The sequence below is a fragment of the Pleuronectes platessa genome, chromosome 6 (genome assembly GCF_947347685.1).
Source record: "Pleuronectes platessa chromosome 6, fPlePla1.1, whole genome shotgun sequence".
Classification (NCBI taxonomy): Eukaryota; Metazoa; Chordata; class Actinopteri; order Pleuronectiformes; family Pleuronectidae; genus Pleuronectes; species Pleuronectes platessa.
The window spans coordinates 1,928,648-1,954,663 of record NC_070631.1 but is presented as its reverse complement, the minus strand read 5'-3'; the positions used below and the strand labels follow the sequence as shown (position 1 = coordinate 1,954,663).

Below are 26,016 nucleotides of genomic sequence, written 5' to 3'. Positions count from 1 at the left end.
GCCCCCCCCCCCTGCGAGAGTCTCAGACTTTCTAAGACACGTTTTAGGGTGTGTGAGCTGAGACACTGGTCTGAACAGACGTTGTGTTAGTGTTGAAAAACTGTTTGAAGATGAAAACAGTCGTATGGTCGCAGCCGGGATGTCAGACCTGTGATTGGCTGGAAATCTGTTCAGATAAACCCCGCCTCCTGTCATTGCCTCTGGTAGAGATGATGGACGGATATTGTCACTGATTTACTATTTATAATTCTGTGTGTGTGCGTGTGCATGTGTGTGTTCCCATGAGGCATAATTAATGTTTCTATAAATGCTCACACTCTCCCATCAGGACTCTTTGATGTTCGTCGTTAGGCAGGTGCAGGAAGTTCCTCTTATTATATATATATATATATATAAATGATAAATAAATAATAATGTGAGATTTTAATTATTAAAAAAACACAAAATCATTTATGTAAGAAACAATTAACTACAAACAATTAAAATTATAAAATAAATCATATTTGAAAATAGGTAGAATAAAAACAATAGTTCAAAATAATTCATCACTCATAAATTAGGAAATAAATATTTTGTGTGTGTACGTAAAGTATATTGATCCTGGTATGACCTTTGACCCCCTCAGGTGTTCCACTCAGGAAGCATGTGACAAGTGGGAGGAGCCTCAACACTTCAACACCCGACTGGACCAGTGTGTCGACATCTCTGTTAGCCCAAGCAACATGTCAGTCACCTCACCGGCAACACAGGTACACAAACACACAAACACACAAACACACACAAACACACACGCACACAAGATTCATATTAGAGGTGCATTTCATGTGGCCGCCTGTTGGTGGCGTTGTATCCTCTGTGCATGTTTCAGTGTTTGTTTTTCTCTCTCTCTCTCTCTCTCTCTCTCTCTCTCTCACCCTCACCCTCTCTCTCTCTCTCTCTGTAGCTAACCATCCGGGTGCAGAACGTCCCGGCGCTGTCCGGTGGCGTCTCCTGTGTGTTTGAGGACCTGAGTGAAAGCCCCGGCGAGGTGCAGGTCAAAGGTCAGGTGATGTGTTTGTCTCCTTCGCTGAGGGACCTGCCGACACACACACACACATACGGTAAGACGCACACACACACACAGTTTGGTTGTTCTTGTGTGTGTTACCGTGAAGACGTCAGCTGATTGGTTCCTGACGTCTCGATGTGATTTCAGGGGAGAAGCGTGTGGTGCAGCTCAGTCTCCGCTCCACAGAGACGGGACATCACTTCATCTCCACCAGCTTCATCTACTACAACTGCTCTGTGCTCAACTCGTAAGTCTGGAGCCTCCTCGTTTCTGTCTTTCCTCTCATCCGTGGTCTTCAGTTCTTTGCTCTGTGCAGGTGGAAAACGGACCTCACATACTGTGTTAGCGCTAAGTAGCAAGTTGCTAAAGGTTTTGCATGCAGTCAGTGGTTGAGTGTTGACAGATGCAATTAAAAATGCTAAATATGCTTTTCGTGCATTGAGATAAATACAAAGTTAATGCAATGACGTGTTAAGACGAGAAATCTGCGTCTCTCGTCCCAGGCGTCGCTTTTGGAATTTTTCCGTAAAATTTGCGTGATTCCTGACAGCCAATCAGCACTGAGAATGAAACTCACCAAACTCAGTCCTGGCACCGACCCGAGTTAACGGGGATCAGACCGGTCACTGGTCGGCCTCGGGTCCAAGGGCGTCGTGACAATTCGCATCGTGTTTGGTGTGAACGAAGCATAGCCCCCTACTGACCTGGAGACTCTCTCTCTCTCTCTCTCTCTCTCTCTCTCTCTCTCTCTCTCTCTCTCTCTCTCTCCCTCCCTCTCTCTCCCTCAGGTGTACCTCCTGTGTCAGCAGCATGTTTCCATGTCATTGGTGTAAATATCGTCACATCTGCACCAACAACCTGCAGGAATGTTCTTTCCAGGAGGGACGAGTCAGCAACATGGAGGTAAACACACACACACACACACACACACACACACTAACACTAGGAGGGACACATGGATCCTGACCCTGTTGATTCATGAGTGGGGAAAAGAGTCAGAAATGAGGCGCAGACGGTGGCAGATTGTCCACAGGAGCCAGAACACAGAGCAAAACTTAAAAACAATGGTTTCTGTCAACGGGTCAGAGTGAAGCTGTACACTGTAAAACTGTGTGTGTGCGTGTGTCTGTGTGTGTCTGTGTGTGCGTCCAGCTGTCAATCTAAATCAGCATCTTTTTCCGTCTTTGAGTGTGAAGAGCAGGAACCTGGAGGTCAGAGCTGCTCTCTCTCTCCGTCATTACACACTTCAGTAAACAACAGTAAAGCTTCAGGTCAACAGTGAAGGGTAGAAACACACACACACAGACGCACACACACACACACACACTCACACCTTGCTGATGCGTTCAAGGAGACTGTGACATCTGAGATTTAAAATTCAACTACAGAGATGCAGCGAGGAGGTTCTGCAGCTGTGAACAGATGTTTCTCTTCATGTGTCAGATGTGACGTCTCAGACTGAACCTTTTAATGTCTGCTGTAAAAAAAACAACAGAAACTTTATGTAAAGAATCATTTAGACCAAAAAAAAAAGCAGTAGGGAAAAGACACAAAAAGGGGACAAAGAGGAAATGTGACAAAGGGGACATGGTTCATAGAGGATGTGGATTACAGAGGACGTGGACTGTGGGGGACTCTGGGGTCAGTCAGCTGATGTTCCACAGATCTACGAGACAATCTGTCAAACTAACGAGGATTTAAAGACGAGTGTGACACGTGAAGCTGGTTCACTTACGTCTGCTTCCTGACACGTGACCACGCGACCACCTGCTGGACTAACGAGGCGCTGCTTGTTATTTTGTTAGCGGAGAAGACGAACGCAGAGTCGCCGTGTGGGCGTCTCGTTGACGCGACTGGTGCTCAGCTTCATTACCGGCTGACGGTAACAACCTCTGATTGGCTAATTGGTTAATGGAAGATGAATAGCCACTTAATTGACATGAAAGCTTCCAATCTGAGCAATTCATGTTAATTACCAAGCAATTAGGCTGATTAAAGAGACGAGAGGCTGAGAGGACGAGGAGAGCGGAGGAAGAGAAAAGGAGAAAAAAAATCATCACTTCCGGTTTTGTCTTCATTCATCCAGGTTAAAGTCTCTTTCAAATTAAAAGTCTCCTTTTCATATCTTGAAAAACGTTAAAGATGATAAAGGATGAAGAGAAGCTGCAGAGCGACCGAGCAACACTCCACTGTCCCACTTTATTAAAGACACATGAACTAACCGCTGTGTCAAGCCACCATGTGACAAGGAATTATGGTAAATTATGTTTCTTTAAAATGGTTCTGAACACAATCATACGGATCACGCTTCCTCTAAAGTTCTAAACCAATCATCTGGCGTTTCCCTGCACACGAGCCAATCACAGTCCAGACAGTTCTGGTGTTTGGTTGGCCAGTGCAGGGGGCGTCGCTCTCTAGCTACCTTCATACTATTATGTTTAAAACAGCTTTTTAATACTAATACTTCCTCTGTCCTCAGTAAAACACAGGAAAACACACGTCACATGAGCGCTCACGTACACTGGTCATGTGATGTAAACAGGAAGTAGAAATATTTGGGACTTGTTTCCCTGAACAGCAGCAGGAAATTGATCTGTGAATAAAATGGTGTCTTGGCCCTTTAAATACGATTGAAGAGGTTTGTTAAAGTGACAGTCAGCTCCGATTCTGTTTCACAGTCTGATATTAAAACATGTTTCTGTTGCACTGAGGTGTGACACACACACACACACACACACACACACACACACACACACACACACACACACACACACTCTCTCAGGCTGTCACACAGGCTCCACAGTCACGGCTGGCGTCCGCTGCGCTCTTGTCCACTTCCTGTGGCGTTAATGGTCTTCCTGTCAGTCACAAGACAATTAATTACCGTGGTGACGCTCGTTAATAAAGGTTTCACTCCAGCGAGAGACACAGTCAGAGTGTTTGTGTCTTTGTGTGTGTGTGTGTGTGTGTGTGTCTGTGTGTGTGTGTGTTTCCAGCAACCGCAGGAAGTTCCAGGAGCCTGGATCTGTCACCAGCTGTCCATTACCTCACACACACACACACACACACACACACACACACACACATAAAGGCTCGGGCAGATAGCTTATCACAGTCTTCTGTGATGTTTCTAACTCTGATCATCTACAGTATAATAATCAATATATCTGCTCATGTAAACACGTCTTATAACCCCCCCCCCCCTTTGTCTCTGCAGGGCTGTCCTCAGATCCTCCCCACCTCTGACATCCTGGTTCCAGCCGGCCTGGTTCGTCCAATCACGTTGCGAGCTCGTAACCTCCCTCAGCCGCAGTCGGGTCAGAAGAACTACGAGTGTGTGTTCAACATCCAGGGCAAAGTTCAACGAATCCCGGCCGTCCGCTTCAACTCCTCCTGCATCCAGTGTCAGAACACCTCGGTGAGGAACTACACTACCCAGCATGCACTGCGGCTGCCCTTATTTTAATGAAATGAGAGGAATGTTAAGTTGTGTGGTCCGGTTAAGTTTGATATGGTCCGGTTGGGTCTGGTCTAATTTAGTCAAGTCTACTATGGTCTAGTCTGGCTCGATGGCCTGATGTGGTCTGGCCTAGTCTGGTCTGGTTCGTTCCATTCTATTCGGTACTGGTACAGTCTGGTCAGGTCTTTTCCAGTTTAGTCTGGTCTGATCTGGTCTGGCCAGGTCCGACTCAGTCTGATCCGGTTCTCATCTGGTTTGGTGTAGTAGCTTAAACCCATTTGATCTTATTTGAAGTAACATTACACAACAAGTTTTCTGACATCATCAACCTTTGCCGATGACAACTTGATTTACGTAAAAGGATGTACTGATAAACGCACTTCATATCGCTGGCTGTTAAATCAAATTAACTGATAGCATCAGTACTGCCACCTAGTGGACTGGAGTCACTCAAGGCACAGGCTCATTTTGTTCCGATCAGGAACAAGTGCGACACCTTGTGGTGATATTCAGTATAACGTTTGTCGTCGTATCAACCAAGGTTAAAGATTTTTAGCTCAACTCGTCCTGAACACAAATCGTGAGGGAGCGTGAAGGTTGTCCACTGTCGGATAATTCGCAGCATCAGCAAACTCTCACGCACACAGACACACACGCACACGCACACACACACACACATACACAGACACACACAGTTCGTTGTATTGAATGAATGACATCAGTCTGACCTCTCCACCCCGACGCCCTCCATCTCTCCGGTTCTCATTAGTTAGCGTCTGACCCTGTGTGTTTGTGTGTGTGTTTGTGTGTGTGTGTCATATGACCTGGTGACTGTCAGAGGTCAGACTCCAGGTTTGATGTGTCTGATGGGAATTCAATTATCAGACACACACACACACACAGAAACACACACAGAGGCTAGAGTAGAGATTGTTTTTTGTCCTTTACTGAAACTCGACATCCACTGTCCTGCATTCAGAACACACACACACACACACACACACACCAACTGTTGTCCTACAGCTCGTGCTCATTTCCTGTCCTTCATCTGTCTTCCTGTCGATGAGCCCGCCCCGAAGACGCCTAACACACACACACACACACACACACACACACACACACACACACACACACACACACACGGTTTGCCCTGACAAACCACTGCTAAATGCAGACAGCAATGAGTAACACACGCACACATGTACATAGAGATGCTCAGTGTGTCTCTGCGCCTGTATTTAATTAAGTTACTATTCCCAGAGGAAATTGGCCATTAAGTACAACAGCACACACACACACACACACACAGACACACATTCTTTTCCATTCAGGCTTCAAAATAAAAGCACTGTCAGTATTTGTATCCACCAGACAGGAGCTGGATCGAGGGGGTTTCTTTTTTGTGACTATTGAATATCGACTCTTTGCTTCAGGATCTGAAGTCGGGGATTTGATCATATGGTTGTACCCTGTGGACACATCGATAAAGTGAATCTGACTTTTGCTTCTATTCGAGCTCAAACGGAGGCGTAAGAAAAGACGTTTGTGGTTTTCAGACGTGCTCTCGCTCTCCGTGGCTCGTCTGTCGTTCACTCCGCTGGACCGACGGTCACGTGATGAAGTTCATGTGTTTGAGCCGAGAGCTGATGGATGAAATCTCCATGTGAACAGACAGAGGGTGTTAAATGATTCCTCTGCTCATCTCTCCCTCCTCCTCTTGTTAATTCAGCCCCACATCCCTCTATCTAACCTCCACTCCAGCAATTCTATAAAAATACTATTTTTCTTCACCTTTGCCTTCTCATCCCTTCTTTTATTTATTTTCATCTTCCTCCTCATCTATGAGCCTCTTCTTCCTCTCCTTAACATCAGTTCTCATATTTCCATTTGTGCTTCCTCGTCCTGAAGTTGATGTGTTTGTGTGGAGCACTTAGAACAATCAGTTAGAAGTTCACTGCTGATTTCTTTACGTGACTATTTTTCGGTGTCTAAATTAAAATCCAGAGCTCGTCGGGGACGTTACAGTTTCCTCCTCACGGACCAAAGACGACACCGACCTCCCGTGAATTATGCAAAAAGCAAAACACGACAAAACAAAACACTGGCTCCAGAAAAACTTCCTTCAAAGCTCCGGCTCACAAACCAATGGGTGGCGTCACGGTGGATTGACACTTGATCTTAACCTTCAAAAAGCCCATTGAAATTGTGCGGACCAGACAAAATGCCCACACAACCACACAAAGACGTGGACACACACACACACACACACACACCTTGACTCCATGGCGACGGGCCTGGTGACTGGACAGGGGTTACCATGGGGATGACAGAGACACACTCACTCTTCCAAAATGTGTCGACCAGGAGGGAGGGGGGAGAGGGAGTGAGGGAGAGAGAGAGAGAGAGAGAGAGGGGGGGGGGAGAGAGAGGGAGAGTGAGGGAGGAAGAGAGGGAGGGAGAGAGGGACTGAGAGTAACGGAGAGAGAGAGAGAAAAGGAGGGAGGGAGGGAGGGAGGGAGAGAGAGAGGTGAGGAAATGTGAACGAGCAGAGTGGGAATAAAAATAAATGTGAATAAAAATCAACAGGAGTTAATTTTCCCGTCGGGAGAAATATATTTCCTTATGAATTAGAGAGAATAACGAGTCAAGTATCAGATGACGTAGATCAGTAAGAGAGCAGCAAGCACACAGGGAAACTTTATACGGGGGGGGGGGGGTTACAGCTGCTGAGCACAGCTGGGGGGGGCAGCTCACTTTCTTCTTATGTTTAACATCGCAGTCATCCTCTCACCTGGTTAAACATCGCATAAAAACGTGCAGAGACTTCATGATTGACAGCTGAGACTGATTCATGATTCGTTGAACGCCTGTGTGGGCGGGACTTCAATAAGTGAGATCACTGTATCACAGATTCTGGAGTCTGTGATGTAATCAGCCCAATATAATGACTGCTGATTGGCTGTAGAGTGAGGGTGCGTTCAGGATGGCTCTGTTTGTGTGTCAGTCAGAGCTGCTGCTCCCACTGTGTGTGTGTGTGTGTCAGTGTGTGTGTGTGTCTCTTTGCGTGCGGTGCATTCACAGGCCAAACCTTTGAGGCTGCTCTCTGGGGCTCAGCTGGCTGCTTTTAATGGAAAATCTGGGCATTAGACACACACACATCTCACTTCTTGGTCGTCCACATATTTCAACTATGTGATCATCACACACACACACAAACACACACTCTCACAGAGTTATGAATATTTTGTCCGTTCTTGCGGCTCTGCAGAAAAGATCATTATATTATCAGCGATTCATTAACTGTGTGTGTGTGTGTGTGTCTGTGTGTGTGTGAGGTGAAATGCAGTAAAACTGTGGTCAGATGTTGAGGTAATTTTTGATGAGGAAAGAAAATATGAACTGAAACTGACCTGACGTAATGAGATTTGTTAATTCTGTGTGTGTCTGTGTGTGTGTGTGTGTGTACACATTCATTACCTCATTGGATCTCTGGAACAAACACCGACCTTTGTCAGTTCTCTGTCCTTATAAGGATAGTGGAGATCCTGAAGGTGACAGAAAACACACAGCAAGTTCAGAAGAAGAGGAAAAGTGTCTTTCTATGGTTGCAGGGACATTTTGGTCCCTTCACCAGACTCTGTGTGTGAGTGTGTGTCTGTGTGTGTCTGTGTGTGTGTACGATTATCTGGTGCCATGTGGGTTGAGCTGACATATTCAGGACACACACTCTCTTTGCCTTTTCACCGTCATTGAGGCGATGAGTTGTGTTGCTCATTTAACACACACACATCTTGTACTTCTATCTTAGTGGGGACTCTCATTGACATACAGTAATACATTCCCTAGGCCCTTACTACAACCGTAACCATCCAAACTGAAGGCCTAACCCAACTCTAACCTTAACACCAAACCCTAACCCTGGAACAGTCCATTGGAAAAGTGAGGACTGGTTCAGACGTCCTTACTCAGTCGGGTCTATGAATAACATGGTCCTCACAAAGGTATAAATACAAGTACACACACACACAGAGCAGGAGTGACGTTGTCATGGCGGCTGCAGGTCTCCATGGTAACCAACAAAAAGTAGTCAGGGAAACAACATAATGGATTTAAAACTGTGTGTGTGTCTGTGTGTGTGTGTGTGTGTGTGTGCAGCAGCCTACTAACATCTGGTTGAACATGTTGCTCAGTGTAAAACCGACTGATCAGTTCTTACACGTTTTCAATTCTTTATATTTAAATATTTTTTCTTTCGGTTTATTTTTGCATTTATCACAGAATCAGTTTTTTCTGGTTCCCAGTTCTAAACCAGTGCCTCTGTGTTTCAGTACTGGTACGAGGGCGACGAGGCCGGCGACCTCCCGGTGGATTTCTCCATCGTGTGGGACGGAGACTTCTTCATCGACAAACCTGCGTCCATGAAAGGTAAACACCCGCTCGTCCTCACGCACCTTGAGAGAGAGAGAGGAGTTTTTAAAAGAAGAAATTGTTAAAAGTTGTTTTTGATCTGGAACCATTAGTAAAATTCACAAAAACATAACCAGTCTTAAACGCCTGGCGCCCACAGGAGTCCACACTGGAGTTTCCCCTGAAACAGAGACTTGAGACACTGTCTAACGTTGTGTGTAGTTGTTTAACGTTTGTGTGACGGTGACTCTTTGTGTTGCTCAGCGTTGTTGTATAAGTGCGAGGCTCAGCGCTCCAGCTGTGGTCAGTGTCTCAAAGCCCCCGCCCCCTTCGAGTGCGGCTGGTGCACCGAGACCAGGAAGTGTCTGCTGCACCAGCACTGCCCCGCCCCCGAGCAGAACTGGATGCACCACGGGCGACAAAACCTGCGCTGCAGCCACCCACGCATCAGCAAGGTAGGAGACACACCCGTGACCTACGACCTCTTCACCGGAGACGAGCTGTGGATAACACTGTGACTCCTCCCACAGATCGACCCTCTGACCGGGCCTCGTGAGGGCGGGACCCGGGTGACCATCGAGGGGGAGAACCTGGGTCTGCAGGTGAAGGAGATCGCTCACGTTCAGGTGGCCGGAGTCCGCTGTAACCCCGTGCCCTCGCAGTACATCAGCGCCGAGAGGTGTGTGTCTGTGTGTGTCTGTCTGTGTGTGTGTGTGTATCTGTGTGTGTGTGTGTGTGTGTGTTGTTGAGCTCGTCTGACTCTTCCTGTGTGTCCACAGGATCGTGTGCGACATGGCCGAAGCTCTCCTCCCTCACTCTCCAGGCGGACCTGTCGAGCTCTGCATTGGCGTCTGCAGCGCCGAGTATCGAACCCTCTCCACGCAGACGTACTCCTTCGTGGTGAGTGATGGCGTCTTCACACGGTTAACAAGAAGAAAGGTGTGATGTAATGGAGTTTAATGTGACACTAACTTCCTCCTCTTCCTCCTCTTCATCCCCCAGAGCCCCAGCTTCAGTCGTGTGCGTCCAGAGAAGGGTCCCGTGTCCGGAGGAACCAGACTGACGGTGACCGGCCGACACCTGGACGCCGGCAGCAGCGTCACCATCTACATCGACAAGGAGGAGTGTCTGTTTGTCAAGTCAGTTTGGATCCAACGACTCAAATGAAGAGTCCTTCATCTCAGGAAGATATTTCAAAAGAATGAAAACATCTAACATCCCTCCTTCCTTCTCCCTCCCCTCTTTCAGACGGACCAACCGGGAAATAATCTGCATAACTCCCGCCTCTCCGTCCGGCACTGGTCCCGCCCCCATCCGTCTGATGATTGACAAGGCCGAGGTGACGAGCTCAGAGACCAAGTACATCTTCACTGAGGACCCGACCATCACCGGCATCGAACCCAGCTGGACCATCCTCAAGTAAACACTCATCCAGAGAACAATCAATAATTAATAAGTAATCAGGAATGATCTGTAACCCGTTTGTGTGTTTGTTTGTGTGTGTTTGTTTGTGTGTGTGTAGTGGCAGTACAGTGATCACAGTAACAGGAACAAACCTGCTGACGATCCAGGAACCAAAAGTCAGAGCAAAGTACGGAGGAGTGGAAACGAATAATGTAAGAACATGAACACGTGAACAACATGAACACGTGAACAACATGAACACGTGAACAACATGAACACGTGAACAACATGAACACGTGATGGTCTTTTCCTGATCCCATCCTCTTTTGGTTTTTCTCTTCAGTTCTGTACGGTGGTCAATGACAGCACCATGACGTGTTTGGCTCCAGGTCTGATTTACACTAAGCCCAACCCACCAGAGGGGCCGCTGCAGCCCGACGAGTTTGGCTTCATCTTTGACCAGGTAACGCGCACACACACACACACACACACACACACACACACACACACACACACACACACACACACACACACACACACACACAAATACACAAATCACGGTTCATAGTAACAGTTATTAAAAAGTTCTGCTTCCGTCCAGGTCTCGGCTCTGCTGGTGCTGAACTCCACCCCCTTCACACACTACCCCAACCCGACCTTCGACCCCCTGGGGAGCTCTGGGATCCTGGAGGTCAAACCGGGGTCACCCATCATCCTCAAGGTGAGGCAACTTAAACAGGAAGATCCGAAGAAGAAAAAGATGTGATCTGACCAAGATACAGCGTTAAAACATTGTGTGTCTGTGTGTGTCTGTGTGTGTCTGTGTGTTCAGGGTAAGAACCTGATCCCGCCCGCCCCAGGTAACAGCCGTCTGAACTACACGGTGCTGATTGGAGAGTCTCCCTGCCTGTTGACCGTGTCAGAGAACCAGCTGCTCTGCGATTCGCCAGATCTCACCGGAGAACATCGAGTCGTGGTAAGCCCCGCCTCCTCTTTCTTACCTAATATAATCCTCTGAGCATTTAAACCCATCGACAGGTTTTCATTTATTCATCACAGTCAGAAAAGGCGGAAAGAAAAGTATCATCAGATTTACAACTTTCCAACGGACCATGAACTCGTCAAATGTGACATTCACTTCCAGGAAGGAAGGATGGAGAGAGGAGGGAGGATGGAGAGAGGAGGGAGGATGGAGAGAGGATGGGAAGAGGGAGGAGATGAAGGAAGGAGGGATGGTGAGAGGGGAGAATGAAGTGAAGGAAAACAGAGAGAGGAGGGACGGAGAGAGAGAGGAGGGAGGAAAAGAGGAGGAAGGAGGGGGTCTTTATAAAGGTGAAAGTCATTAAGTGCAGCCGCAGGGAATCATGGGTAATTGGTCTGATATCACACATCAGAGGGAAACACACATACACACACACACTGATGTTCAAAGTGAGGTCAGCATCAATGAAAAGAGACAAAACGATTGATAAGATTAAATTTAATGATAATTAATCAATACAGAAAATCATCTCTCTCCCTCCCTCTCTCTTTTAAACATCTTTTATTCATCACTTGTTCCTCTGATCTGTTTTATAATCGATGTTTATGACCTGAGGAGGAAACGCTTTAATAAAACATTCATACAGCTCAGATAATTAATACACACAGTGTGTGTTGTGTGTTTGTCTGTGTGTGTGTTCATGTACAGTTTCTTCTTTAAAAAGGCTTGAGAGTTTTTTCAAAATAAAACATGCCTCTTGTGTAAAAAGCTTTTTTCCATTTGGACAGAAGTATGTGGACTTAGTTCAGGTATTTATCAAATGCTCTTAACTTTAAATGTTTCTAACTTTCTGATGAGGAACAGATTGTTTAGTTTCCTCCATCATCTCATATCTTTCTTTGTGAGTTTGTTTGTTTCTCCTCTTCTGCTCCTCCCTCCTCCTGCAGCTTCAGTCGTTAATATCGGTCGTGTTGCAGCTCGTCAGAGTCTAATGAGGCTGTAGATCACACTCAGACGCTTTACTGCTGTTCTACTGCTCCCTGACGTCGGCTCCGTCACTGAGGAACTCCTGTTACTGTCTGTTTGTGTTGTTGCTGTCACTCACATCCTGTTAGTATCACACAGCTCCTCACGTCCCCACGACAGCAGGAGGCGCTCGACCTCATCGCTTAGAAAATACAGTTCTAAGAAAGAAAGAAAGACAGTAAAGCGTTTAATGGTTTATAGAAAATGTGTTGCACTAATTCAAAAGCATAGTTAACGTCCTCCTGGTTCAAACATTATGTTGTGTGCTGTTTCTTCTTCTACTGTTTAATTCTGTCTCTACTTCCTGTGATTGGTCCAAAAGTCCGAACTATCCAACAAAGGGTTTTCACTGCAAACCAACAGAACCAGGGTTCAGTTTGATCCAGACCCAGAACACCTCCTGTGGTCGGGCTAAATTCTGTTCTGTTGGTCTGGACCGTGGTTCCGACTTATGATACGTCCACTCGACCACTGGGGCTGCGTTGTAGTCGGGATGAACAGAAACAAAGACGTCGATTCTCATAACCTCTTGCTGATTGGATCGTTTTGGTCTCTCTCTCTCTCTCTCTCTCTCTCTCTCTGTCTGTAGATCCTGGTCGGGGGTCTGGAATATTCCCCGGGAACGCTCCACATCTACTCCGACAGCGCCCTGACGCTTCCTGCCATCATCGGCATCGGAGCGGGTGGCGGCGTGCTGCTCATTGCGATCATCGCTGTGCTGATCGCCTACAAGAGGAAGACTCGCGACGCAGACCGGACCCTGAAACGCCTCCAGCTGCAGATGGACAACCTGGAGAGCCGGGTGGCGCTAGAGTGCAAGGAGGGTGCGTACGTCGAGGGAACACTAGCATGTTGTATTATTGAGTTGAGCCGGGAGAAGAGTTCAGACTTCAGGTTTGGACGTCAGACCTGCAGATCACACTTCTGTCTCCTCATTGGCTGACAGAGCAAATATAGTATTTTTGAGTTCTTATTTATTTTTTGTTGCTAATTGATTTAGATTTAAATCCTTAAAGGTTCAAATTTGGTTTTTTGAGAAGATAAATCAGTGAATCGTCTGCGTAATGATGTGTTAATGGGACTTAAAAGGAAAACAACATAGACTGAAACATGAAACCTGAGGAACTCACGAAACTAGCTGGTGATTAAAAGTCATTATGTAATTTCTTTTGAAGAGTCTCTTTTTAAATCACTTTAATTGACCATTAAATCAATATAAATACTTTTTGAGATCAAAGTCTTTTTAACAATGAAAACAAATATATTCAACATGAAACAAATGTTTTTCCTGTTTCTGAAGACGAGCAAACAGTCGACAGATATAATATCAGATATTCATGGTTATTTATAAAAGTAGGAAAGTGAAAATGAAGACGAGGGAAACAATAAACAAACAACTTATTTTAAGATCAAGTATAATTTTAAAGCTTCTGTTTATTTCAGAACAAAGAAAAATCCAACTGAGACGAGTTTCACTTGTGATACATAAATTAATTAAAGACTTTGATATTTTAACTTTTGAACACAGGATTATTCTTTATTTAACTGATATTCACAAATGAAGGTTTAATGATCTTAAGCTCAAGAAGCAGAACAGACAGGAAATCAATAAAACAGAATCTGGTAGATAAATAAAATAGACATGAATCATGTATTAGATATCTGATACATTATTTACTGTGTGATTCTTATGTATCGATTGATTCATTCCTTAATGTTGGTAACATAACGGAGTGTGTGCGTTTGATTCGTTCAGCCTTCGCAGAGCTGCAGACCGACATCCAGGAACTGACCAACGACATGGACGGAGTCAAGATCCCTTTCCTGGAGTATCGAACCTACACCATGAGAGTGATGTTCCCTGGGATAGAAGAACACCCGGTGCTCAAAGAGCTCGACGTGCGTACCAGACACACACACACACACACACACACACACACACACACACACACACACAATCCCGAGGATTCAGCCACACTGCTACGGTTCCAGATCCACCTGGCGTCCGACTAGTTTTCAAACTAAAAGCTGAACCGTGTGGATGTCGTCTAAATGTCCCAGAAGCCTCAGAAAGCGTCAGAGCTGCTTTAAAAAACTTTAACTTTCCGGCGGCAGCATCTCTGAGCCTCGGTGAAGCTTTAATTAAGAGAACCCAGCAGGAAGCTCTGAGCCACTGAGCCACAGCCGCGAATTAGATTCTCTCAGATCCTAATAACTGGGTGGAAGCAGGCGATTCCCCGGGTGCAGGGATTTCTCTTAGTTTGATGAAGAAAAGGCAGAATACGTTTCTTTGTGTGAAGCTGAATTCTCATCGGACCCTCAGACGCTTTTTGGTCTTTTTAATCCACCGTCAAAGACCTTTTTGTTTTTAAATTATTTCGCTTTTCAAAGGATTTCAGGTAATTTGTTCAGGTTTTATTTCTTTAATCTTCGTCCCAGTTTAGATTTATTGAAGTTTCTCGTATCTCCGCCCCTCCAGAATCTGAGAGGAACAAACAGAACATCACCAACGTTGTCGATGTAGAAATCTTCTCACTTCACACCTGTAGAGACGTGGTCTTGTTGAATTCAGGTTGTTTCTAATAAAAGTGAAACGTGTTGAATTGTGTTTTTCAGTCTCCGGCGAACGTGGAGAAATCTCTGCGTCTCTTCAGTCAGCTGCTCAACAACAAGATGTTCCTGTTGACCTTCATCCACACGCTGGAGGCCCAGAGGTCGTTCTCCATGAGAGACCGGGGGAACGTGGCCTCGCTGCTGATGGCCGCTCTGCAGGTGAGGCTGGTGCTAATAACAATGTGATGGATTCATGTCGTGATTAATAACTTTTATGTTGTGTTATTCAGAGACTTAATAGCAGGCAACAACAGGTACATAGATATTTTATGGCCGTTGATATGTGTAAACATGGGCAGCTACTGACTCAGTGTGTGTGTGTGTGTGTTTGTGTGTGTGTGTGTGTGTCATCAGGGCCGTATGGAATATGCCACCGGGGTGTTAAAGCAGCTTCTCGCCGACCTGATCGAGAAAAACCTGGAGAACAAGAACCATCCCAAACTGCTGCTGAGGAGGTCTGTGCCCCGCCCCCAATATTATCAATAAATCAATGAATTAGAATCCGTAAATAGAGAACATTTCTCCTCAGTGGTATTAGTACTTAGAGTTTTGACAGAGCTTTGACCTTTGACCTCCGTGTGCAGGACAGAGTCAGTCGCTGAGAAGATGTTGACAAACTGGTTCACCTTCCTGCTGCATCGATTCCTCAAGGTAACACCTCGTCTCCTTCCCTCTTTCCTTCCTTTTCTCCTTCCTTTCTTTAGTCCCTCCATCCTTCCCTCCTTGCTTTATTCCTTGCGTCCTTCCTTCCCTCGTTTTCGCCCTCCTCCCTCCTCCCTCCTCTCCCTAATTGACCTCGTTAAGCTCTCTCTCTCTGCTCTGACCGTGACCAATCAGATCAGAGCTGCAAGTTAATTTATTCATGGCATCTGAAGGGGGATTGGTTCAGTCCTGCTGCTTGCTGACTTTATGGGGTAGAAGTGTGTTGATGAGGCGCTCTGATGTCACATGGCGTCTCTCTCTGTGTGTCAGGAGTGCGCTGGCGAGCCGCTCTTCATGCTGTACTGCGCCATCAAGCAGCAGATGGAGAAAGGGCCGATCGACGCCATCACGGGAGAAGCTCGCTACTCTCTGAGCGAGGACAAGCTGATCAGACAGCAGATCGACTACAAGCAACTGGTAACACACAAACACACACACACACAAACACATTAAAGTATGGTGCAGACTAATGACCGCGCCTCCTCCTCCTCCCCCCCCCCGGTCAGACCCTGATGTGTATCCCTCCGGAGGGCGAGGCGGGGACGGAGGTGCCGGTGAAGGTGTTGAACTGTGACACGGTGACTCAGGTCAAAGACAAACTGCTGGACGCCGTCTACAAAGGAATCCCGTTCTCCCAGAGACAGCAGGCGGACGACATGGACCTCGGTGAGTCTTCACCTCAGAATCAAACTCCTGGAGTTTCTCTGTGCGTGTTTAAAAATCCCTGAACGCTGGCGTCTGGTGTGTAACTGTGTGTTTGTGTGTTTGTGTGTGTGTCAGAGTGGCGTCAGGGTCGACTGACACGCATCATCCTGCAGGACGAAGACGTCACAACGAAGATAGAGAGCGACTGGAAGAGACTGAACACACTGGCACACTACCAGGTACACACACACACACAACACAGACACACAACACACACACAGGCACACACTCTAATTCCTACCACAGTGTGAGTCCTGGTTCTTTATCAGTTCCCGCAGTGACTCGTGTGGAGTTCATCCAGATTGTTGACGGGATAAGAATCGACTGAATGGATAATTAGTCAGCTGATTGATGGCGCGCGATTGGCTGATTAATTTGGTGATGTTGCTGTGCGTTGCTAGGTAACAGACGGCTCGTTGGTGGCGCTGGTCCAGAAACAGGTTTCAGCGTACAACATCGCCAACTCCTTCACCTTCACCAGGTCCCTGAGCAGATACGGTACAGAGCACACAAACACACACACAAACACACACACACATACACTAACACACACACACACTCACACACACATACACACAGACACACAGACTCACTCACTCACTCACTCACTCACAAACACTGACTCACTCACTCACTCTCTCTCTCATTCGCTCACTCTCCCACACACACATACACACACACACACACTCACTCACTCACTCACACTCACTCACTCACTCACTCACTGTCTCACTCACTCACTCACTCACTCACTCACTCACTGACTCACTCACTCACTCACTCACTCACTCACACACTCACACACTAACACACTCACTCTCTCTCTCATTCGCTCACTCTTCCACACACACATACACACACTCACTCACTCACTCACTCACTCACTCTCTCACACACTCACTCACTCACTCTCTCACTCTCTCACACACACACACACTCACTCACTCACTCACTCTCTCACACACTCACTCACTCACTCACTCTCTCACACACACACACATACACACACTCACTCACTCACTCACTCACTCACTCACTCTCTCACACACACACACACTCACTCTCTCACTCACTCACTCTCTCACACACTCACTCACTCACTCACTCACTCTCTCACACACACACACATACACACTCACTCACTCACTCACTCACTCACTCACTCACTCACTCACTCACTCACTCTCTCACACACACACACACTCACTCACTCACTCACTCCCACACACACACACACTCACTCACTCACTCACTCACACACTCACACACACTCACACACACTCACTCACACACTCTCACTCACTCACTCACTCACTCACTCACTCACTCACTCACTCACTCACACACACACACATACTCACTGACTCACTCACTCACTCACTCACACACTCTCTCTCTCTCACTCACTCACTCACTCACTCACACACACACTCTCACACACACACACACTCTCTCACACAGATAACTTATCTCTCTCTCTCTTTGTGTCGTCAGAGTCGTTACTCCGGACGTCCAGTAGTCCCGACAGTCTGAGATCCAGAGCTCCCATGATCACCCCGGACCAGGAGACAGGTACTGCAGCAGCAGAAGTAAAACTACACCAATAGAAGTAGTATTGTAGTAGTAGTAATAGTAGTACTAGCAGACGTATTGTGTGTATTCCCATTACACCTGACAAAGATGCAGTTTTGTAAATTAAGTTTTAGGTCCCAAAAGTATTTGTTTTTGATCTCTCAGTGATCTTCATCAGTACAGAATACAAACCTGAATCAGATCAGTTTTTATTGTGACCTTTAAAATGTGTTGATCTGTGGACTCATGTGAAGTGAGAGCTCCACTGTACATGATGGTTTTACCAGAAACAAACCACTGCTCCCAGGAACTTCTCAATCATTTGTCTGTTTTTGAGTCTTTGCTGGTTTTCCTGTTTTGCTTTGTTGGTAAATTTTGACTGTTCACAGCGAAATAAAAAGATAATTGAAACGTGGTAACTCAGACATTTAATACAACAAAGACACAGTTATTAAACACAATAATTGTCAGATGTATTGATAATGAAAATAATTGTTAGCTGCAGCCTCCAGTTCTGCTGTGATGGAATAATTTGACGTTTTTTCTGTCCGTTAATTATTTAACACAGAGAAAAACTGGAAGCTATTTGATAAGAAGCAAAAAACACAAAAACAATTAAAACAAATGAGCTGAATATTAATGGAAACAAGAGCAGACACACAACATGAAGGACGGAGGAGAAGCCGCGGAGCAAAGTTCTGACACAAGCTTCTTCCTTCAAATCATGTAGAACCAAATCATTCAGGATAAACTGTGATTTTACCTTTAGTAGTAAATCAATATTTTTACACGCAGTATTAATCCTGAATTCTTGTCTAATGTTTGTGTTTTCAGGAACTAAACTGTGGCATCTGGTGAAGAATCACGAGCACAGCGACCAGAGAGAAGGAGACAGAGGCAGCAAGATGGTTTCTGAGATCTACCTGACCAGGCTGCTGGCAACAAAGGTAACACACACACACACACACACACACACACACACACACACACACACACACACACACACACACACAAACCAACACTGACAACAATCTGATTAATGAACAAACATCCCTTTGACCGAGACTAAACTCTGTCAAATTAAACAAAGACTAAGCACAAATGAGTTAATCACTCTGTTATTAGTCTGTGTATGTATTTAAATTGGGTCGTTCAAATGTTTATTCATCTCACCACCAGGGGACGCTGCAGAAGTTTGTGGACGACCTGTTTGAGACGGTGTTCAGCACGGCGCACCGCGGCTCTGCTCTCCCATTGGCTATCAAGTACATGTTTGACTTCCTGGACGAGCAGGCCGACAAACGACAGATCACCGACCCGGACGTGCGACACACCTGGAAGAGCAACTGGTGAGAAACCACAGGATGAGACTGGACTCAACGATGGGACCAGAAAGACGAGTGTGATCTAACCCGATGTTTCCTCTGTGCAGCCTTCCTCTCAGGTTCTGGGTCAACGTCATCAAGAATCCTCAGTTTGTGTTCGACATCCACAAGAGCAGCATCACGGACGCCTGCCTGTCGGTCGTGGCTCAGACCTTCATGGACTCCTGCTCCACGTCCGAACACCGACTCGGCAAAGACTCGCCGTCCAACAAGCTGCTCTACGCTAAAGACATCCCCAACTACAAGAGCTGGGTGGAGAGGTAGCTAACATGCTAATAGCTAATGTAGCTTAAAAAAGATGAGTGGGATAGTAGCATGCTAACCAGCTAATATTTTTGAATGTACAAATCATGACCTGAACTGAGAAGTAGCTCACATGCTAACGTGTTGAAACTGTAACTGTAGCTGACATGTTAAATACATATCAAACACACACTGGAGCGCTGTGGAGAGGTGGCTAACCTCTTAGCAAGCGAGCACATTTAGTTCTTCTTTAATTTCCTCTTTTAAAAACGTACACCTGAACAACCCGACCGACACCAGAGGTGGTGATTATTCAAATGACCATTTACTGCAGTGTCATCTCACATAAGTCATATTAAATAGTGCTGACGACATAAAGGACAATTGGCTGTTTAAAAATTACACAATTACTATCAGAGACTCAGTTAATTATCTGGATTAATGATCCGTAAAACAACACGTTAACTTGTTGATATACTAAACTGTGTGTGCGTGTGTGTTTGTGTGTGTGTGTGTGTGTGTGTGTGTGTGTGTGTGTGTGTGTGTGTTTGTGTGTGTTTGTGTGTGTGTGTGTGTGTGTGTGTGTGTGTGTGTGTGTGTGTGTGTGTGTGTGTGTGTGTGTGTGTGTGTGTGTGTGTGTGTGTGTGTGTGTGTGTGTGTGTGTGTGTGTGTGCGCGTCCTTCAGGTACTACAGGGACATCTCGAAGATGCCCAGCATCAGCGATCAGGACATGGACGCGTACCTGGTGGAACAGTCCCGTCTACACGGAAACGAGTTCAACACACTGAGTGCGCTCAGTGAGCTTTACTTCTACATCAACAAGTACAAGGAGGAGGTGAGGGGGGGGGGGGGGCGGGTTGCATCTCTCACAGAGAGGATTCCAACATTTTGTTTGAATCCATCCAGTCCTGATTTGTATATTTCAAGGACATTGTCCTCTATAGAACCTCCACAGTACTGGACCTAAAGAAATATGTAAATCAAGGACCAGGGTGTATTCATGCTCTCCAGAAGATGACCGGACTCCACACGATAAACCCAAAACCTTGTTATTGATATTGTTAAAGCAAAAGAGTTGGTCTGCTTTTATGATTTAATCCATTGGATCCTTAAAACAAACATAAAGAGCTTTTGAAAACTGAAATTACGTCAAGTTCTCACACGGTTCATCAGTGGAGACATCGACTTACATCAAACTGGTCTTTCCTCTGCAGATCCTGACGGCGTTGGACCGGGACGGTTACTGTCGCAAACACAAACTGAGGCACAAACTGGAGCAAGCCATCAATCTGATGTCCGGGAGCAGCTGAGAGGAGGAGATGGACGAATGGGCCGATGGACAGATGGACCGATGGGGGGGTGGGGGAGGACGAATCGGGAGGGGGACGTTTGGAGCATTTTGTTTTTCTGAACTGTCTGAGCAGTCAGCTGAGCGGCTCCGTGTTGGATTGAACTGACGGCCACAGCTCCGGTCCGCAGCAATCAATCCATCAGTAATTTATTTGTCAATGGACTGATTGGTTGATTTGACGGTTCACTGGCTGGCCGGGACCCAACTACCTCCGATTGGTGGGTTTTGGGGCAGAAAATGCGTCTCCAAACCGATTTGGATAAATTCACAACATGACTTCTATGTGGGATCGGATGGAGTCATCTTGTGGAAACAAAGAAACCTTGATGCGTCACTTGGTTTGGATTTAAATCTGCTGAAGATGTGAGACGTGACTGTGGAAAAGCCTGGACACTGGAGACTGAGGCAGGTTTCACCCAACGAGGAATGTGATGTCAGGACTAATGGACTTCAGGATTCCAAACTTGGTTTGGAACTGTCTGGATGCTTGGTTGAAGAGCAAAAGGTCAAGTCAACTTTCTGTCAAAGCTTCAAACTTCACCTTCAAATACTTGGTCTGTTCTACAGATGAAGACGTGATGTTACCTTAGAGATGTCATCACAAGTCTAACGAATCCAGGCTAAATATCCAAAGTTCCATCAAAGGCTGAGAGCAGAAGTTGGGGGGTTCTTACTGATGTCCTTACTTTGGACTCTCGTGAAATCGTGCTCCTGTGAGAAGATCAGGTCGAGTTCTGAGGAAGGAAGCTTCAGAATCTAGTCCTCGTTGGAATATCGGACCCAACCTGGAACTTGCTTGAGGAGGATTTGTAAAGTTGTTTTAAGCTTTAATGGCGGAGAAGGAAGCAAACTGATGTGGACGTGACCGAACCCTCGAGCTGCTGCTCAGACTCAGAAGACGTGGAACAGGATTCATCTTCTCAGATCTTTGAGTCGACCTTGGGCTGTTCGGCCAAACCTTTTCAGGTTCTAGAAGTTTCTAAGTTTTAAATAACCACTCAATGTTGTTTCTCTGGACAATCACTCTGTACCACAGCACACTGAGCCCGATGCCTACCGACCGACCAGTACCTGTGTCCATTAACACCTCCTCCTCTCCCATCTTCTTCTTTTCCTCTCCATCCATCCTCCACTCCGGAGATTTCACCTCCTATTACTGCTCAACTTCACCTCCTTCTCTATCTTCCCTTTCTTTGTTTATTTTCCACCCCACCTCTTTTTATTTAACCCCCCCCCCCCCCCCCCGACCCTGCTCCATCATTGGTCAGCCTTGCTGGCCTCTGGTCATACTATTGGCCAGGAAGACTCTTTAATAATTTACTGCCCGACCAATCAAGACTGTGGATCTCAATTGTGAACAATTAATCAGAAATTAATTGGAAAAAAATACAGAATTGCGTTTTGAATACATTCCAGCACAGACACACAGGCAAGGTCTGTAAACAAGCAGGTTGACCCATTGATTATTGGAAGTTAAGAACTTCCAGAAGCGACTGATCTTCATGTTTCAGGACCAGAACCACCTGGACGACGGGTTCTGGACTCAGCACCAGTTGGTGAACTTTGACACTGGTTGGGGTTGATCACTTCATCGTCAGACCTTGCACATATACCCACACAGAGCCATGCTTTACAGCGCCACGTTAACCGTGCCCAGGAGGAAATACTGTGCAGAGCTATAAGCCCAGTGCCATGTAAAGAACGGACCGGATCATGTCAGAACTGGACCGGACTTGGACCAAACCCAGAAACAAACCAGAATGGAGTTTTAACTGGACCGGACTCAAGAACTCTTAAGACTTGTGGCCATAATTGTACACAACAAAAAAAGAAAGATAATAATAATAATGATGATGATGATAAAGTATAAAATAATTAAAAAAAGAAAGGAAAAAAATAAATATTAAAATGTTAACATGTAATAAGAACTTTGTGGATATGACAGTTTGGATTTTACGGAGCTGAACTTGTATAAAAATGAAACGTTACGCTACATCAGAGTCTGGAGAAAAAGATGGAGAGCCAGGAGACGGAGCGATGGATCAGACCAAACCAACCCAGTCCTCCCAGTGTCACACCAGAACCGACTCAACTGGATCCCAGTGGACTTATCCAGACTGAAGGAGTCAGTTTGAACCTGACGGAGCTGAACTTCGGCTCGGGAGGAAAACAAACTGGACTTTTTGGTACTTTTTAGCCAAGCTGGGTGTTTTTAAAGGGGCGTGTCACTTGCTGGACGGAGGGTTGGGTCAGGTGAAGTCTGAAGGGGTTAAATTGTTGCATGTTTGCTCGGGATGGAGTCTTTGTTTTAATGATCCTCAAGACGAATGATGGCGCTGTCACACTGCCGGCTCGGTCTCAGTTCTACAGTCAGATTTCAAACTGTGTCCGACGTGCAGACGGAGGAACCGGACCTCCGTCCACCGGAGGCACAGATGAACTGTAACTCAAACAACGGAGCCCAGTGTGTAACGCTCAAAGTTCTCTGTATGAATGATGGTTTAAATGTCAGGTTGAGGACTTTGTAACATGGCAATGCTGCACCCCTCATCCCCCCCCCCCCCCCCCCCCCTGCACCTCTTTCTTTCTGTGGCAGAACATTTGCACTCGGCACAACTGAACTGTGGGTTTGTCGGCTTTGAAGTCCGACAGTTGCATTTGACCTTTTGAGGAAAACACACAAAACTAATTTCTGACCAGCAAGGAAGAGTCGACAGGTTTTCTGAATTCCACTGACAGAGTTTAGAAATTCTGTGTCTCCGTTTACACAACTCAGGAGTCCGATGGCTAAACCAAAATTAGATAATCTGCTTTACGGAGTATTTGCCCAATATGTATATTAAATACATATTAAATACACTGTGTACCTCGTGAGCACGAAATACCTGCGGCCAGGAAGTAATCTACTTCAAATTAACAAGATCTTGACAACGCATGTTTTAAAAATCCGACTGTAGAAGCTGAAGCGTTCACTAGTGTCCGTGTGTTTTATGTTGTGTCGTCTGAACATGTTCTGCCACAGCCGAAGCGTCTCTCTGGCTCTGAGCGACACCATGAAGCTGCAAAGCACCTTTTTTTCTTTCTTGATGTTCTATCACTGTCTTTTGAATCTTTGGGGCCAAAAGGACCCGAGTGAGGAAGAGGAGGAAGAGGAGGAAGGGTCCTGATAAAAGACTGCCTTTTTAGATGATTAATTATAGAACAGGGAGGGAAGCCACTAACATACCAATACCACTGTTCATCCAACGTGTGTGTGTGTGTATGTGTGTGTCTGTGTGTGTGTTTTATCCTCTCACTGCTGCTGCTGTGCAAACTCTACCGTTAAACCACTGATCGTATCTGCAGCTCAATTAAAAAATCTTTTTCTTTGAGGTGAAATCACTCGATCGTTATCTTGACACTTTAAAAAACTGCGATTGGATCTTTGCTCTCGATGAAAGAAAAAGTATAAATATAAATTTGATCGTCCTGTAAACTCAAAGTCATCGAAGGTGATAAATGGAGTCAAATTGTTCTCGCTCTGATTGGAATCTACCTCTGAGGAGGCGTGATGAGAGGATGGTGTGGAGGAGGAGAGGGTTTCAGTCAACATGCTGGAGGGGGAGGAGGGGGAGGAAGAAACAAATCCTCAGGAAGGAGAGGGATTATGTACAGATGATGTAAAGGAGGAGGAAATCCCTGCTGCATGCTGAAAAGTGAGGAAGATGAGGAATTACAGTCTAGCTGCAGAGAGGAGGACGGGTGAAGAGGGGTTTTCATGAAAGGGGGTGACGAGGAGGAGGAAAAATCCTGGAGTTCTCCAAATGCAGAGGAGAAATAGATGTTAGAGGAGAACGCAGAAGGATCATGATGAAAGAGGAGGTCAGATTTTGGTATGCTAAAGTGAGAGGCGGCAGGAGGAAGAGGAGGAGAAGGAGGAGGGATGGAAAGACACGCTGCTGGAATACTGAGAGCAGGAGAGAGGGAGGAGACAGGGAGAATACTGATCAGGGAGAAAAAGACGGAGACATCGTCATCCATCAAACCGGCCGAGGAAAGAAAGGTCTCCGAGAGGAGGAGGAGGAGAAACCGCTCCCAGTGCAGAGAGGTGTAGGAGGGCAGGAAGGATGAAGAGGAGGAGAGGAGGAGAAAACAGGAGAATAAATAAGCAGCATGTGTTTGTTTGGTTAGTTTTAGTTTCACATTGTAATTTAGGGACTAAAGCGTTTTGCCTGACGTACGTACGTCCTGTCATCAGACTGAGGAACATCTCACACCTGATTGGTTCAGACTGAGGAACATCTCACACCTGATCGGTTCAGTCTGAGGAACCTCTCACACCTGATCAGTTCAGTCTGAGGAACCTCTCACACCTGATTGGTTCAGTCTGAGGAACCCTTCACACCTGATCCGTTTAGACTGAGGAACATCTCACACCTGATCCGTTCAGACTGAGGAACATCTCACACCTGATCGATTCAGACTGAGGAACCTCTCACACCTGATTGGTTCAGTCTGAGGAACATCTCACACCTGATTGGTTCAGTCTGAGGAACCTCTCACACCTGATCGGTTCAGACTGAGGAACATCTCACACCTGATTGGTTCAGACTGAGGAACCTCTCACACCTGATTGGTTCAGTCTGAGGAACCTCTCACACCTGATCGGTTCAGACTGAGGAACCTCTCACACCTGATCGGTTCAGACTGAGGAACCTCTCACACCTGATCGGTTCAGACTGAGGAACCTCTCACACCTGATCGGCTCAGACTGAGGAACATCTCACACCTGATCGGTTCAGACTGAGGAGCATCTCACACCTGATCGGTTCAGTCTGAGGAACATCTCACAACGTTTCAATCAGATGAACTTCTGTTAAATGTTTTGTGTTTAATTAGTGAACCGGCTCCACCTCCCACCTCCCTGACTTGATCAAATGTTTAGATCTCAGCCCTGATCCGAGCAGAGCAGAAAACAAGGAGGAGGAAGAAGATGAGAAAAACGGTTTCATTCTCTGTGGTTGGTTTTACACGGTGGCAGCAGCAACATGTGTGTGTGTGTTTGTCTCAGTCTTGTTTAAACACACACATACACACACACATTGTAACGTCATTCATCTTTTAAACACACACAGCTG

The 26,016-nt window shown here is 46.1% G+C and overlaps 1 protein-coding gene across 1 annotated transcript in view; it reads left to right on the top strand.

Moving 5' to 3' along the window:
• plxna3 (plexin A3) overlaps window positions 1-22,134 on the top strand; it is a gene marked incomplete at its 5' end in the record, with an annotated part of 55,176 nt that extends 33,042 nt beyond the window's left edge. Inside the window, 30 exons of the mRNA XM_053424852.1 lie at window positions 626-749; window positions 944-1,100; window positions 1,196-1,295; window positions 1,837-1,951; window positions 4,266-4,466; window positions 8,837-8,933; window positions 9,180-9,370; window positions 9,446-9,594; window positions 9,695-9,815; window positions 9,918-10,054; window positions 10,164-10,334; window positions 10,438-10,531; window positions 10,663-10,782; window positions 10,921-11,040; window positions 11,152-11,295; window positions 12,917-13,151; window positions 14,084-14,226; window positions 14,944-15,099; window positions 15,295-15,395; window positions 15,525-15,591; window positions 15,913-16,059; window positions 16,149-16,308; window positions 16,423-16,526; window positions 16,749-16,845; window positions 17,842-17,919; window positions 18,754-18,866; window positions 19,099-19,268; window positions 19,352-19,564; window positions 20,233-20,383; window positions 20,763-22,134. Coding sequence (XP_053280827.1) covers window positions 626-749; window positions 944-1,100; window positions 1,196-1,295; window positions 1,837-1,951; window positions 4,266-4,466; window positions 8,837-8,933; window positions 9,180-9,370; window positions 9,446-9,594; window positions 9,695-9,815; window positions 9,918-10,054; window positions 10,164-10,334; window positions 10,438-10,531; window positions 10,663-10,782; window positions 10,921-11,040; window positions 11,152-11,295; window positions 12,917-13,151; window positions 14,084-14,226; window positions 14,944-15,099; window positions 15,295-15,395; window positions 15,525-15,591; window positions 15,913-16,059; window positions 16,149-16,308; window positions 16,423-16,526; window positions 16,749-16,845; window positions 17,842-17,919; window positions 18,754-18,866; window positions 19,099-19,268; window positions 19,352-19,564; window positions 20,233-20,383; window positions 20,763-20,858 — 4,072 coding nt within the window. The remainder of the gene's footprint in view (window positions 1-625; window positions 750-943; window positions 1,101-1,195; window positions 1,296-1,836; window positions 1,952-4,265; window positions 4,467-8,836; window positions 8,934-9,179; window positions 9,371-9,445; window positions 9,595-9,694; window positions 9,816-9,917; window positions 10,055-10,163; window positions 10,335-10,437; window positions 10,532-10,662; window positions 10,783-10,920; window positions 11,041-11,151; window positions 11,296-12,916; window positions 13,152-14,083; window positions 14,227-14,943; window positions 15,100-15,294; window positions 15,396-15,524; window positions 15,592-15,912; window positions 16,060-16,148; window positions 16,309-16,422; window positions 16,527-16,748; window positions 16,846-17,841; window positions 17,920-18,753; window positions 18,867-19,098; window positions 19,269-19,351; window positions 19,565-20,232; window positions 20,384-20,762) is intronic.
• Window positions 22,135-26,016: the final 3,882 nt, after the last annotated feature.